This window comes from Harmonia axyridis, chromosome 2, assembly GCF_914767665.1.
Source record: "Harmonia axyridis chromosome 2, icHarAxyr1.1, whole genome shotgun sequence".
Lineage (NCBI taxonomy): Eukaryota > Metazoa > Arthropoda > Insecta > Coleoptera > Coccinellidae > Harmonia > Harmonia axyridis.
This window is the reverse complement of record NC_059502.1, coordinates 13,874,477-13,890,447: the sequence shown is the minus strand read 5'-3', so window position 1 is coordinate 13,890,447 and position 15,971 is coordinate 13,874,477. Positions and strand designations below refer to the sequence as shown.

Below are 15,971 nucleotides of genomic sequence, written 5' to 3'. Positions count from 1 at the left end.
CTACTTGACGACGTAGTATAATCGTTTTGGTGTTTCACCCCCTGCCATATTGTGATCATTTCCATAGTAACATTCTTGGACTTTCGCCGAAAAATAAAAGTCAATCTCAGTGAAATGTCATTGAATTATCATAATGCAGTGCTTTGGTTATTGTTATTGAAATTATTCGTTATATAATCGTAACGAATACCACCCGAGCATAGACAATATATTTCGATTGTACGAACCTCTTCACTCGACGTAGTTCGCGAAACACCACTCGAGCTGCGTTCTCGTGATGTTTCGCGAATTACGTCTCGTGAATCGGTGTATAATCGAGTATTGTCTATGCTTTTTTGTGATATTATAACTTAGTATTCTTATTCACGGAATTTCTATCTTTTTTGCTTACCGAGGTTTCATCAGGGTCTTTAGCAGCTAATGGTTACTGTTAGCCGTGAAACATTTCCAAAATTTCAGATGAAATATTTTTTCGTTGTAGACATGCAAATAAAGGTTTATCTATTTGATTTTGGGAAAAGAATTCAAAACTAAAAGATAAATTGATTAATAAACCACCCAGTATATGACAGTCCAGTTGTTTATAGTCAAATAGGTGTTGTATAAGTTAATGTTTGAAATTAAAGAAAAATAAACTAAAATAATCTGGATATACAGGATGATTCACCGTAATGTCCTATTAGAAGTTTTCGGAAAACTAATCTTAATTTGGTGCTGAAAATTTGCATGTTGGGGTTTGAGACAATGACCTTTCTCTTTAAAATATTTTCAGATCTCTTCAACTTCCGGGTATACCAGAAGCAGACTACTACTTTCTTATTTCAAATGGCACCCAGTATTTTATTGCATCATTAGATAGCTTTTTTATGACAATTTAAGCAATATGCCACACCTTGGATATAAACTCAACTGTTCATTGAGTTAATGGGATTCTTATGAAAAAAATGGTGGCGACTAGGATTTTTTGAATATTTCTACAGAAAAAGTTTTTTTCGGAAAAACTTTTTTCATTATCGATTCGGTAAATATGTAGTATTATGATACTGTTTGCGGTTTGGATCAAAAACGTACAGGGTGTTTATCAGAAGATAATGAACTTGGACAATTTAATTTCATCAAAACTGAAGATTTTCAAATTAGAATCTATATTTTTTATTATTTCAGTCAATTCTTTGTATGAAAAGAGGGGGTGACTTAAGCAAACTGCATACCTAAAATGATTACTTCAAGAGGAAGAACTTTAAATGAGTAAAAATCGCAAATTCTAACTGGAGAAGTCTGTGACTTCTGGAAAACACAGAAAGAAAATCAAATTCGATGTTTTGATAACTAAATTCAACATTTCATGAATTGTAATCAATTATTCGTAATTGAAAATTTTATTGGTTTATAGATTTCTCAACAATCCCAACGAACAATTAATTACAATTCATAAAGTGTAAAATTAAGTTATCAAAACATCGAATTTTGTTTTCTTTCTGTGCTTTCCGGAAGTCACTGACTATTCCAAACAGTTAGAATTTGTGCCATCGCGGTGAATCACCCTGTATATCCTCACCTAGTCCTTCTCGTTATGGATTCGATACCTTGATATAACAAGTAATACTCTAAATCTTTTTGTTAACAAAGCTTGAAACATCTGGGGAGACCAGTTTTCCACACAATCTACAATTTGCAATTCAAACGGACATCCTATAAAATATAAGGCCAATTAGAAATAGCAGTTTAAGCCGAAATGCAAATATCATTTGAATTCCATTATTCAAATCATTGTTCAAACAGTTAGTAGGTATAGCTGAATTTCAAATGAGTTTTCGGGATTTTCGCCAAATCATTGCTTCGCTTGCACAGTATTTTTTTCAACAAGAAACAGTTTATCCATTTTTAAAACAGCAACGAACGTATCGTCACTTCTCGATCTCAAGTTTTAATCGAGATGAAATTTCGCATTCAGATGTAAAAACTACAAACAGCACGTGGAATTCCTTGTAAATCGCGTTACCAGAATCATAAAAAATTCATTACAAAAAAACCTCAGAGTAATAAACATAGATAAAGGGAGCATATGTCATTTTCAGTGAGCAAATTTTGTCCCCAACATGAACGTTCAAATTTGACGTGAAGCGCGCGGAAATGAAAACATATCAGTGATGCGATATTCCACTCAATCCTCAAGTTTATCTACAAAGAACGCACTTCTTATGTCCCATAGTGAATCAACGTTTCATATTAACTCAAAATATATTAAAATAAATACGAAAATATATCAGAAATTCAGAAAACAAACTAAAATATACCTAGGTGTTGACCACGACAAATGCGAAAATCTTAAGACTTTTAATTTGGATTTTTTTTTAATCCGATGAGGAACATTTGAATGGATATTCGTATTGTGTCCTAAATGGTTCCATAACAATAATAATAATAATAACATAAATGTGAAATTCCCAGTGCCACAAAATTGGCAATCTATTATGTAGTTTGATTTTCATAAAATTTCCAATTAGTAGATATTTATATTGGGAAAGGAAAAGTTTCATCTTAACTGCAGCTCTTTCGAATATACGCTGTTAATTTTCTAGAAGCGATGAGCATGAGAAATGAGAATGAGCATAGTGCTACACCCATTGACAGAGTATTTTACTGCGTCAACAAAGTTCATTTGCTCGGAAACCATAAATATTTAAATTTCCTGTTCTGAACGTTAAATTTTAATGTGAAATTAGCGAAATCTCGTTTATATCTTTATCAGTGATGAATTTATTCAATACCTACTTGTTCGATTTTGAATAACCTAGATTTCAATTAAAGATAAATTCTACCATCGATGCTACCGTTTTTTTGGAGTGATATGATTGATTGCTATCTTTCAAAATGTTTATGAAAAAAGGAATTTTGATGATGATTTGAAAGTAGGTCATAATGTTGATCTTTTTTTTTATTAATTATGTATGACATGTGGAATATATCATTTAAAGGCTCATTTTCAAAGTGATAAATCTAGGGATTCATCAAACCAAGTAGCTTGACATTTTAACCAACTACTTGACCTGAAAATCAAGCCGGTGAAAAATCACATTTTTGAGCTTGACTTGACTTGATTTCAGATATTTATTGCTTGACTTGATATCAAGCTACTGAATATTACTAGAGCTTGATATGCATATATTTCTGCAATCTCGTGCGCGCTTAGACTAAATAAGGGGATTCCTCGAGCGTCAAGAGACTGAAGCATTCGCCAGTGTGACTTTGTTGGTAGTTTTCTCACATTTCTATGAAATTGATTGGCAGATTTTTGGTAGTTTCAGAAATCTAAAAGCTGGAGCCACATTGAAAAAATAATAGAATTTATTATGATAAAAAAATATTACACACTTACATAAATGTATTTATATAAAAAACTAAAAGGAATGTAATTTTTCTCAGGAAAAAACAAAACGATTTTGGCCGAAGCGGCATTAAATATTGGAGGGCAGCATTTTCTACTTCTACCGAAAAATCCTAATTTCTAGAAGTACCTATGTATTGAATAATTTTATTTTATTGCACAGAAAATTTTTTATATCAAATTAACCAGGGTTGGGCGTGGGTGCATTCGAAGTTGAAATAATCGATAATCCATCCAAGTTAATATTTTCATTTTTTTTACACAAAGTTTGATAAATTAAAGTGTTTTTTGCAAGGTTTCTTCTCATTTCAATCATTTTTATTTTTCGGTCAATACTTAAACATGACCGTGCGAATTTTTAATTTAATTCTTGAATTGTGAAATGCAAAATTTAAGATTTGAAAAATTGAATGGGATCGGGAAGTGTTATTTTTTGTTTTAAACGATTAGTTAGATCTGAGATATCAATAATAAACAAACGTTCGCGTGACAAATTTATCGGGAAACATTTCAATGTGAGTGTTCTTGAAAAATCAATTAATTGATAAATATATCGATTAAGTACTGAATTCAATGAAAAATTAATGGATGTTGTCGTTGCATTATTCTTCATTATGTATGTAAGAGATTGTTTTCATTAGATAGCGATAAAATCTCAATATAGATAGTTTAGTATGACAGCTTTTGTTATATATTACATTCACACTAGATGCCGTACAAGTTTGTTCCATCCACATCATAATGAAAGTCCTCAAAAGGAGATTTATTTTTCTTTTCATTGTTTTTTATATGAGTGAAACACTAGCGATAAATGTAAGTTATTGTTTTGTTTTGAATTTCACAAATTCTGTGAATATTTCGATTTCTCAAGATGAACTGAATGAGAAAAACATTCAAAAAAATTTCACTTCTCGTACAAATTGTAAAAAATTCCAAATATCAACCAAGAAAATGTTATATGAATTCTGCTCATATACCTACAATACTAAAATTCTTTCTGTTTGACGTAATTGTTTACACATGACCTCAACCTTGAGTATTCAAATATTTATGGTTCTAATTCCAGATTTGACAAAATCATAATTGACTATATTTTTGTATGAATTTATTTTATATTATTACTTTGTTCAACAATAAATCAAGTTCTACTGCAAGCGATGTCAAATATTATCCCATGAATAAATCCACAAAATTAAAACTTGGTTCATATTGATTATTCAATATGATAGGTCTATTTATAATAACAAAGTGAATCATGTTATTTTTCTGGTTGAATGAATCTGATACGAGTATAAATTTATATTATTGTACAAAGATTGGTAGCAAACTCCGCAATATTTTTCAAGAGATCAAGTCAATACTCCATGTGATATTTTGCAATAATATATCGCAAGCTAATGCTCTACTTTTTTTGATCAGAAAAACATCGTTATCTTGAGAATTGTCCTCATAGTGTAAGTGTTATTGTATGATAAACATACTAATTATTTTTATAACTAGTCGTAAAAGTTCTCACATGAGCTGCCAATCACTTTCTTATAATGAAAAACATGAATAAGTTTTCAACCATATATTTCTTGACAATATGCTAGAAAATCAGTAAAATATCTAACATATTTCTCATACACAAGAAGGAAAATCTGAAAAATTATACTCAGATGAATCAACCGATTTGACAATTTTTTCTTCTTCATTTTTGAAAAGATGAACTTCCACTGTTTCTATTGCTTGTATTGTTTCATTCATTCACTTTTTTTTTTCAATGTTTATTACTAGATTCCGCAAATAGTCGATGTTCCACAATGTGCAAATGTTCCCGAGAATGAAAGACTAGACTGTTATCCTCAAACAAATGCAAATCAAGAAGAATGTGAAGCTAGAGGTTGCTGTTGGATAGAACCAAATGAATCAGTGAAAGGTCTTCCCTATTGCTTCTACCAACCAAAAGCTGAATCTTATAAGTTCACGAATGTCACAGAGATTCCTGATGGAATAAATGCATTTTTGGAAAGATCTTCGAAATCTCCTTATCCAAGTGATGTGTCTGTCATTCAATTGATTGTAACCTATCAAAGTGACACTACCTTAAGATTGAAGGTTAGTATTATTTTTTATTAGAAATTTTGGGATAAGCCGTAGTTGATATTCTTATATTTTATTTTTTTGAAATGAAGAATTACTACTAAATTCCACGTGTTCTTGTAGATCGTCCAATTAAGATGAATCAAATAAAACATATAGCTAAAGATTCTATATTGGTTGTGCTACTCAACCAATTTTTTAGTGTGCACTTTCCTAGGGTGGTGGTGTTTCATCCCTGGACCACTCATCATCAAACTCAAAGGTCCCTGCCATATATACCCACCACCTCCATAGCGGAGCAGGGTAACTTTGGCGTAGAATGGTTGGGGTTATAACTTGTATACATTATATTCAAATTTAATCAAGTTGGCTTGGTTAGACGTGTGGAATAAGTGAATCTGTCGGCTAGGTGGATCTGTCAGCTAAGTTGATCAGCCTACTAGCTATAGACGGATATAGAAAAATCTAAAACGCATTCTAGTTTAAAAATCCTAATTTCCCATCCAATTTGTAGTATAATTATTTATTTTAATGTTGATGAAAAACTGAAATTCGTGGATAGTCATTTGATATTTTTTTTCAGATCATTGATCCAAACCGACAAAGATTCGAGACACCATTCCCAGAGGTTAATTTACCAACTCCAAAAACAGAAAATCCTCTTTACAAATTCGTTCTTGGAGATGATAAACAAGGATTCAAAATAGTGAGAAGATCAGACAATACCAGCGTGTAAGCTATATGTATAACAAACATTACCTACAGTATAACAATCGGACAGCATAATTTCTTGAGATATCATTGAATGCGTAAAATATTATTCCAGATGAAAAATATCAATAAATTTTTCAAATGCAGTCGAGATATACTCATTCCAAAAAAAAATTTTAAAATCAACAAATAAAATACAGCACAGTATAATTCTGAAAATATACCTTAGTAATACAATGCAAAAGAGTACAGTAAATAAGATTTACCTTTTCTCTTCTCAAAAGTAAAGATTGACGATAAAATGATTACTTACCTTCTCATAAATATTGACTATTGAATACAACTCTCACTTTTCAGATTCGATGTATCAGATTTGTCGAATTTCATTTATTCCAATCAATTTTTGCAAATTACGACTAAACTTCCATCATCAAATATTTATGGACTTGGAGAGCAGAGGAAACATTTGAAACTGTCCACTGACTGGAACAGAATCACCTTATTCAATCATGACACAGCACCTCAAGATCACGTAAGTGAACAAAAAAAAATTCACATAAAACTACTTGGGTACCTACTGAAAGATATTTTAGATTTAATTCGACAAAAATTATTCAGCAAATGTTTATAATTCTTGTAATTCCAATCTTCAATTTACTCGAGTACTTGGTTCCTATCATATAACATAATTTTTACATTATTTATATTTTCTTTTGCATTGAATATTAAGTTTCTTAATTGCAGGTCAATATCTATGGTACTCATCCATTTTATTTACTAGTGGAAGACACATCTAATGCGAATGGCGTATTTTTGAAAAACAGTAATGGATTAGGTAGGTGTACAATTTATGAGGAAACATTGCATTTTAACTCTAGAACTCAAAAAAAAATGTTTTGTCTCATACAGAGTTATTCGAAATCACAGGCTTCAGCGAGACATATATAATATAAAAGAGGGATATACATAATGATAAAAAGTGCATTTTTTTTTCAAGTGGATTGACCTCATCATAAGATGTATTAAAATAAATTTAATTTCCTCTCAGATGATATCACATGTTCCTACTATACTTACCTAAATTGTGTGGTTTCCTAATTGAAAGCAAGTTTTCATCCCAATGGTAATATTGAGCTACATTTGTTTTAGATATCCAGGAAATGACAGAGAACTTTCAAATCATGAAAATTTGACCAATACCGATAGTCAAATTATCATACCTCATAAGCTAATGACATTTAACGGATATTCAAAACAAATTTAGCTCAATATTGCCATTGGGATGAAAACTTGTTGATGTTAATTAGGAAACCTAAAAATTTAGTTAAAGAAACATGTTATATCTTCTGATCTCTTTCGAGAGATGCACAGCCAATGACTCCATCTCTCGAACTTGCAAAGAGTCACTACATTAACAATTTTTGTTTCAGAGTTGATACTCCAACCTTCACCGGCACTCACCTACAGAGCAATCGGTGGAATTCTCGATTTTTATGTTTTTCTTGGACCTACACCATCTGATGTACTGAAACAATATCAAGAGGTAGTAGGTAAACCCAAGATGCCACCTTTCTGGAGTTTAGGATTCCATTTGTGCAGATGGGGTATAAACGATTTGGAGACAACCAAAAAAGTTCTGCAGAGAAATTTGGACGCTGGGATACCTGTGGTAAGTTCTTAAGGAGCGTTTGCTCCTTAAATTCAAATGATCTACCGAATCTTCGGACCTACCCATTTTGTGAGTAAGCTCCATTGAACTATGCGCTTTGTAAAGGGTGTTTTTTTCAGAGCTATAGAACTTAAAATTGCAATAAAACAACGATGGATTATTCGATTGACATGAATTTTATTTATCCGGAAGATAATCTTGTGGCATTACATTTTAAATAAGATTTCTGGCATATGACCGCCACGGCTGGCTCGGATGTAGTCCAATCTGGACGTCCAATTTTCGATGACCTTTTCCAACATTTGTGGCCGTATATCGGCAATAACACGTCGAATGTTGTCTTCCAAATGATCAAGGGTTTGTGGCTTATCCGCATAGACCAATGACTTTACATAGCCCCACAGAAAGTAGTCTAGCGGTGTTAAATCACAAGATCTTAGAGGCCAATTCACAGGTCCAAAACGTGAAATTAGGCGGTCACCAAACGTGTCTTTCAATAAATCGATTGTGGCACGAGCTTTGTGACATGTTGCACCTTCTTGTTGGAACCACAGCTCCTGGACATCATGGTTGTTCAATTCAGGAATGAAAAAGTTAGTAATCATGGCTCTATACTATACCAATCACCATTGACTGTAACGTTCTAGCCATCATCGTTTTTGAAGAAGTACGGACCAATGATTCCACCAGCCCATAGAGCGCACCAAACAGTCAGTTTTTCTGGATGTAACGGTGTTTCGACATACACTTGAGGATTAGCTTCACTCCAAATGCGGCAGTTTTGTTTGTTGACGTAGCCATTCAACCAGAAGTGCGCTTCATCGCTAAACAAAATTCGCTTATGAAAATCGGGAACAACGGCAATCTCATTTTGGGCCCATTCGACGAATCAACGCCTTACTTGATGATCGTTTGGCTTCAATTCTTGCACTAGTTGGATTTTGTAAGCACGCAAACCACGATCCTTCCGCAAAATCTTCCATAAAGTGGATGGACACACATCCAATTCCGGTGCTCGATGGAGGATAGACTCATACGGGTCTTCCTCAATGCTACGCTCTACAGCAGCAATAGCTTCTTCTGTACGCACCGTACGGCGTCTCTGAGAATACGAGTTAGTAAACGTGGTGCGAAAACGTTCCATGGTTAATCGAATTAACTGCTCAGATGGACGATTTTGTCGACGATAAAACGGACGTAGTACGCGATACGTATTCCGCACAGAACCATTATTTTCGAAATAAAATTGCACTATTTGCAAGCGTTGTTCAGGCGTGAGTCTATTCATGATGAATTGCCAAACCAAACTCAGAATAAATCACTTGACAGCTGTTAAATCGGTCTCCATCTTGAACAGTAATGGCAACTTAAAGCTATATACCTCGAAAAAAAACACCCGATAGTTTTATTAGCTTGGTAGATCAGCCAGCGCACTATTTATTACACGGACTTTAAGGGGAAAGACCACCACGTGGCAGCTGAGTTTGAAACGAAATAAGATATTTTACATAATTTCTTCAAAAAATAATCTAAGTTCTAGTATTTTTATTCGCGGATAAAAAAAAATATTTTGGTAACTTTTCGTTTTTCGCAAGAGTTCATGTATGGTATACCTCTATTCGTAAAAAAAAAACTTACAACAAACCATTACAACAATTTCATTTGAATTAAAAAAAAACTCGTAAAGTACTTCCATCCATTCAATGAAAGTTGAAACTATTGTAATATCTACTTAGTTTATTTTCCTTCACGTTTTTATTTCACTTATTCATTTCTCCAGGAGGTTCAATGGAATGATTTGGACTATATGGATAAGCACAACGATTTCACAATCAACAAAACTGCCTTCGCTGGCCTTCCAGAATTTGTACAAGATCTCCATAGGCAAGGGAGAAGATACGTCATTTTGATAGATCCTGGCGTGAGTGGATCAGAAGAACTTGGTTCCTACCCTCCTTATGACAGGGGAGTCGAATTAGATGTTTTCGTCAAGAATACCACGGATCAAATTTTCATAGGAAAGGTAAAATCGAACGAGAATCATCTCAAAGAATGACAACGAAAAATAAGCTTCAGAGCAATTAAAAACTTTTAGTTGTTTACAAGTTGCAAAAGATTAACCATTACTAACTTCCAAATTTCTGTCAGGGCAAAATTTTCTTTAACTAAAGACTAGGGGCAAGCGATCCTTGTATACCATATAGTAATAAACATAGATATAGAGGAAGTATACGCAATTTTTCATGTCCCCAACATGGTTAGATTACGTTGTCGGATTGTGATATATTTTCAAATCCACAATTTTAATATATCGTTATGAATGTATATTATATTGAATGAAAAATATTTATTTGAGTGATTCCCGATTAAATATGCAAATTTGAATATTTGGAATCCGTTATTTTTCCTAATTGTCGAATTTATAATGAGCAAATATTCATTATTTTCTGTATCTACCTTCTGAAATCCAAGGTTTGACAACGTTTGCTCTCCTAGTGTCATCGGTTGTTTCACGTCGTTTGGCGCGCTTGAAGTTTGTTTTCTGAATTTCTGATATAAATAGGTATTTTTTCAATACATTCTGAGTTAGTATGAAATATTGATTCATTATGGTGCATAAGAAGACAATCGCGAATTGAGTGAAATATTACTGATATATTTTCATTTCCGCGCGCTTCATGTCAAATTTGATTGTTCATATTGGGGACAAAATTTGCTTACTGAAAATGACATATTCTCCTTCTATCTATGTTTATTACTCTGAGTTATATACGAAGCAGCTTACCTGAAACCGTTCTGAAATTCTCGTCGATATACGGACCATACCCCAAGTATTTTACTTCTTCTTCAGCCCTCTTTCATCCAGTGTCGGACATAGCCTCTTATAGTTTTTTCATGCTTCTCTGTCTTTTGCTGTTCTCATCCATTGCTTGCCGGCTACATCGACTATGTCGTCTATTCATCTTTTTCTCGGTCTTCCTATGCTTCCTTTTGTCTCTCCAGGTCTCCAAAACGTCACTTTGTGTGACCATCTCTCCACACTCTGCCTTGTAACATGTGCCACCCACTGCCACTTAAGTATCGCTATTCTACTCATAATGTCAGTTACCCTGGTCTTTTTTCGTATTTCGGTGTTCGGAATTCTATCCCTCAAGCTTATACCCAGCATAATCCTTTCCATGGCCCTTTGAGTTACTCTCAGTTTATCTGCCACTTTTTTCGTTATTGCCATAGTTTCTAGACCATAAGTTGCCAGTGGTAACATACAGCTGTCGTAGGTTTTGCGTTTTAAGTGTAGAGGAATATTTTTGTCTTTAAAGATGAAACTTAATAAAGTAAAATAAGTATTTTACTAACGAAGCTTTTTCGGACAAATGTTATGAATTTTTCGTCTTAAAATGTGCTGAAAAATTACTCATCTGAAATTCAGATCTAATAATTCAACCTGTTTATTTGATAATTCTCAAAAAAGTATCACTCGTAGGTTTGGAATTTGGTTTCAACGGTGTTTCCAGATTTCACGCATCCCAACGCTTACACTTATTGGAAAGAAATGCTGAAACAATTTCATGATGTTGTGCCTTTCGATGGAGCTTGGATCGATATGAATGAAGTGTCCAATTCGGAATTCCCTTATGGTTGTCCAGATAGCGATCTAGATCATCCAATGTATCAGCTGCATACAGAAGGAGGAACTCTTCAAGAAAAGACATTATGCATGACGGCAAAACAACATTTAGGTGTTCATTACGACGTCCATAATTTATATGGGATAAGTGAAGCTAATATAACTAGCAGGTAAGGAACTACTTTTTTTTCGATTACCTAACTATACAGGGTGTTCCAAATTAAGGCGGCACCATTGCCAACTCCGTTATTATTGCTGCTACGATGTCGATTAAATGGGCAAACTGGAAGCATTATTAGTTGCCTTCTCGACGCCAAAAACAAAAAAAATTGAGAGTCGCGTTGTCATAATATTTCATAAAATGATATTTTTTTCAATGGAACACCTTACAATTTTTCATGCATTTCGATTCGTAATAACATTAACAACAAGAAAGCTCATTTGACTTTTTTTCGTGGTGAAAATAAGACAGTTGTATTAATAGGAAACATTTATAACAAACGGATTTGACAAAGCGATATAAAATATCGAGTAAATGTTCAAAAACACCGCCTTCTTGTTGAACACATATTTGAGCCCTTCTATTGACACTATTGATTCACAAAATGAATATGCGGCTAGCCTATTGGCTTTAAGATGGATATTATCGTTTTGTATATGAATATTAATACCAAATAGTTTAGTGGTGTCAATTGAGTGGTGCGACATGATGATCACTGGTTTCACGAGTTCACTTTCCAACGCAATTTTTTCTTTTCACTGTCTTATTTTGTTATTAGTAACATAAGATTGTCATTCGTATAAGTACAAAAAGTGGGTATTTGGACAATCATGAGGTTTTATTCGCCAAAACAAATGAATTTTCTGTACTAGTGAAATAAATAAATATTTCCAAATAAGTCACTCATTTTCCACTTTAGGAAGAAAAGTGATAAGAGCTTTGTTGTTGAGAATGTTATTACGAATCGAAATGCATGAGAAAATATAGGGTGTTCCATTGAAAAAAATATCATTTCATGAAATATTATGACAACGCGACTGTCAATTTTTGTTTGTTTTCGGCATCGGGAAGGCCACTAAAAATGCTACCAGTTTGCCCAATCAATCGAAATCGTAGCATCAATCATAACGGAGTTGGCAATGGTGCCGACTTAATTTGGAACATCCTGTATGTTTCCGCTGGTCTACCGAAGATAGAAGAAAATGTTGTAAATACCTACTTTTCGAAAAAAAAGTGGTTATGAACCACTTTGATTTTGTGTATGTTAGTCCACAAATATTTTTTTGTAATTTGCTGAATTCAATTGAATTCTTAAATTCATTGAATGGAGATATAAAATTCTTAGGAATTAACTGCTATGTTTATTTCAATGCTAGGGTTTTTTATTATTAAATGTAATTCATATTTTTGGACTCATTGAATATTTCCTGGCAACAGAGCTCTCAGTGAAATATTGGGGGAGAGATCTTTCATCATATCCCGTTCAACATTTGCTGGACAAGGAAGATATGGAGGACATTGGGGTGGAGATGTTTATTCTACCTGGGATGAACTACGTTACAGTATTCCACGTGAGTCTCCAAATTGAAAGCATCAAAATAAATACTGCAAATTTTAAACAATTGTTCACTATTTCCTGGCAGAATTGGGAATCCTAATCATTAGAGAAAATAAAAAAATAAGATCTCTATGAACTTGAACCCAAGTCTTCAGCGACAAAGATTTCATTTCAGTTGCAGAGTTCAAATTCAAGTCCATTAAAATTTAGGCAATTCTGAGACAATTTGAAATCAATTAAAAGTAATCCACAATGAAAAAAACTCATTTTGAAAATTAACCTAATAAATACTGTAGGTATGATTGCTCTTTAACACTAGCAAAAACAGCTTTATCAATACATTGTTATTATTCATAATCTCCTTCCAATATAAACATTCTCTTAATGTCTGCTAATTTCGAGTTTTTTCGCAGACCTTTTGGATTTCAGTTTATTCGGAGTACCTCTGATGGGCTCTGACATTTGCGGTTTCAACGATAACACAACAGAAGAATTATGCAACAGATGGATGCAACTCGGTGCTTTTTACCCATTTTCCAGAAATCATAATTCAGAAAAACTGAGGGTAGGTTTTCGGTATACTTTATAATTTCTTTTATTTTAACTGAATTTTTTGCACGATAATTTGAATAGTTGTGTTCCATTAACTCATATATTTCATGTTGATGTTCAATAGGATCAAGATCCAGTAGCTATGGGGGAACAAGTAGTAAGATCATCCTTGAAGGCACTCAGAGTAAGATACAGCTTGTTGCCATATTTATACACCTTATTCTGGTATGCAAGTCAAGAAGGAACTACAGTTGCCCGTCCATTAGTTGTAGAGTAAGTAGGAATCTACAATGAAACTCCACTAAGCTCCCTACTCACCATACCAATAAAATAAACCATTGTTTCCAATTCCAACATATATTCCTCAAATTTTCATTGGTATTCATGTCGTCTTGAGAACTACCGTGTAATATTTTTAAGTGTTTTCTTTATTTGTACAAATTAAATTACCAAAAACATAAACTTGGAGAATTTTTCTACCACGATTTCAACCTTTTGATAACAGTAAAAATAATAAACGTACCGACGTACAGATTCTTCAATTCAATCACCATATATGTACGTTCATTTTTCTCCATTTAAGTCTACTGTCTTCCAGGTTCCCTAATGATCCAAACACTTATGACATAGATACTACTTTCTTATGGGGTTCAGCCTTACTCATAGCTCCTGTTCTTGAAGTAAGTTGATGAATCAATACATTCATGTACAAATATGAGAAACCAATTACGTCAATTGTAAATTGAATAATTTTTAGAGATGAATGTATTTCAGAAACCAGTTTTTCAGATACTCCCTATAATGTATAAAATTATCATGGAATAATCCTACATATTTATATGAAATGATCCATATTTCAGGATAATCCATCATCTATATCGGTTTATCTACCTAAAGGAAGATGGTACAATTTTTACAATAGAACTCTTTTAGAAAGTGTAGGAGAGTCCTTCAACATTTCTACGGATAGAGACACAATCCCACTTTTCCTACGTGGTGGTTTGATAGTTCCAATGCAATCTCCTGCTGCAACAACAGAAGAAGTAAGAAAATCTGATATCAAATTACTTGTAGCACTTGATGAAAATGGTAAAGCCAAGGGAAATATGTATTGGGATGATGGACTGAGTTTGGGTGAGTATATGAAACATTGTAAATATCACAAGAACTATAGCAAATATCTAATGGACTGAAACTAATATTATTTCAAAGCCTTTGAATAAAAATTATTTCTCTTTTCAGATGTTTCATCTGATTATACACTCTTAGAATTAAATGCCCTACAGAATACATTGGAGTTGACTTCTTTGAACAAAGGAAGTACAGGTCTTCCAAAAATAACCTCGGTAGAGATCCTGGGTTCATCAAATGGGGTTAACAATAAGGTAATTTTAAAATTGAACAATGAACTGTAAAAATTGTATCTCTATCAAAACTTTTTTACAGAGCATTCTCATTGATAATTTGAGCATAGATAGTTATCCAGCAAAAGTGACATGGCCCATGACATAGTTTTAAAATGATTATTATTCTTATTATTTTATAAAATAAATTAATAAATTTTTCAATTGAATATTGTCAATCATTTCAATTTTGTGAACCATAAGAATAGATGAAGAATAAAGTTATCTCCCAAATGCAAATCCATCAGCTAGAATTGTCATGTATGGGACATTCTCTGAAAAGTTTCATTTGCTGTACTTATAGCTATAAAAAAATTCCATAATTATCTCATTATTATTTAGCATTTATTTTCAACAAACAACAGGCAAGTGGAGAAAAATACAAGTAAGATCATACTGTTATGACAGATTAGAAAAAATAACCAAATTAATATAAAATTCTTAATAAATAATAACAATTACAAAATAATCATTACATATGGTATCAGTTCAGCTCATATTCACAGAAAATTAAACGGTAAAATAATAATTGAGGTATAAATAACAACTATATCACAAAGTAGATGAAATAGTAAATTTGTTCTAGTTGAAATATTCTACTTTGAATCAATCATAAAATAAACAGCATGTAACGCTCTTCTCACCTCCATACTACTACATAAATACAATTAACAATTAGTAAAAACAAACAATTCAATAAATAACAATATTAATTAAAAAAAAACACTCATTTAGAGTTTCAAGTTACCAGATGTGCACCAATCAGAAGCGAGAACATTTGAACAGTTGACCAACGTCAAAATACATTTTTCCGCCAGAAAATTTTTAGTCGGCTCTAATGAAATTTAAGACCGTTAACTTATATTTCAAATTATTTTTCAATATAGGAAAACAACAGTTAATATTGCTCATCTAAAAGGGTGAACTTTGGTTTCAAGTTTTTTATTTATTTGCAAGAGGTTTGTCCAATAGCAATGAA

The 15,971-nt window shown here is 32.7% G+C and overlaps 1 protein-coding gene across 1 annotated transcript; it reads left to right on the top strand.

The window, feature by feature from the left end:
- Positions 1–4,047: 4,047 nt before the first annotated feature.
- LOC123673799 (lysosomal alpha-glucosidase-like) lies at positions 4,048–15,162 on the top strand. Its single transcript, XM_045608480.1, has 15 exons — positions 4,048–4,201; positions 5,165–5,485; positions 6,054–6,202; positions 6,539–6,713; positions 6,926–7,016; positions 7,612–7,850; positions 9,631–9,873; positions 11,335–11,648; positions 12,917–13,050; positions 13,451–13,602; positions 13,714–13,862; positions 14,188–14,269; positions 14,450–14,723; positions 14,832–14,974; positions 15,036–15,162. The coding sequence occupies exons 1-15, from the start codon at positions 4,130–4,132 to the stop codon at positions 15,099–15,101; spliced, it is 2,604 nt and encodes an 867-aa protein (XP_045464436.1). The 5' UTR covers positions 4,048–4,129; the 3' UTR covers positions 15,102–15,162.
- Positions 15,163–15,971: the final 809 nt, after the last annotated feature.

Coding starts and splice junctions, on each gene's coding strand:
- LOC123673799 (XM_045608480.1), top strand. CDS start 4,130: ATGAAAGTCCTCAAAAGGAGATTTATTTTTCTTTTCATTGTTTTTTAT. Junction 6,203..6,538: donor AGATCAGACAATACCAGCGT/GTAAGCTATATG, acceptor CTCACTTTTCAG/ATTCGATGTATCAGATTTGT. Junction 9,874..11,334: donor ATCAAATTTTCATAGGAAAG/GTAAAATCGAAC, acceptor TATCACTCGTAG/GTTTGGAATTTGGTTTCAAC.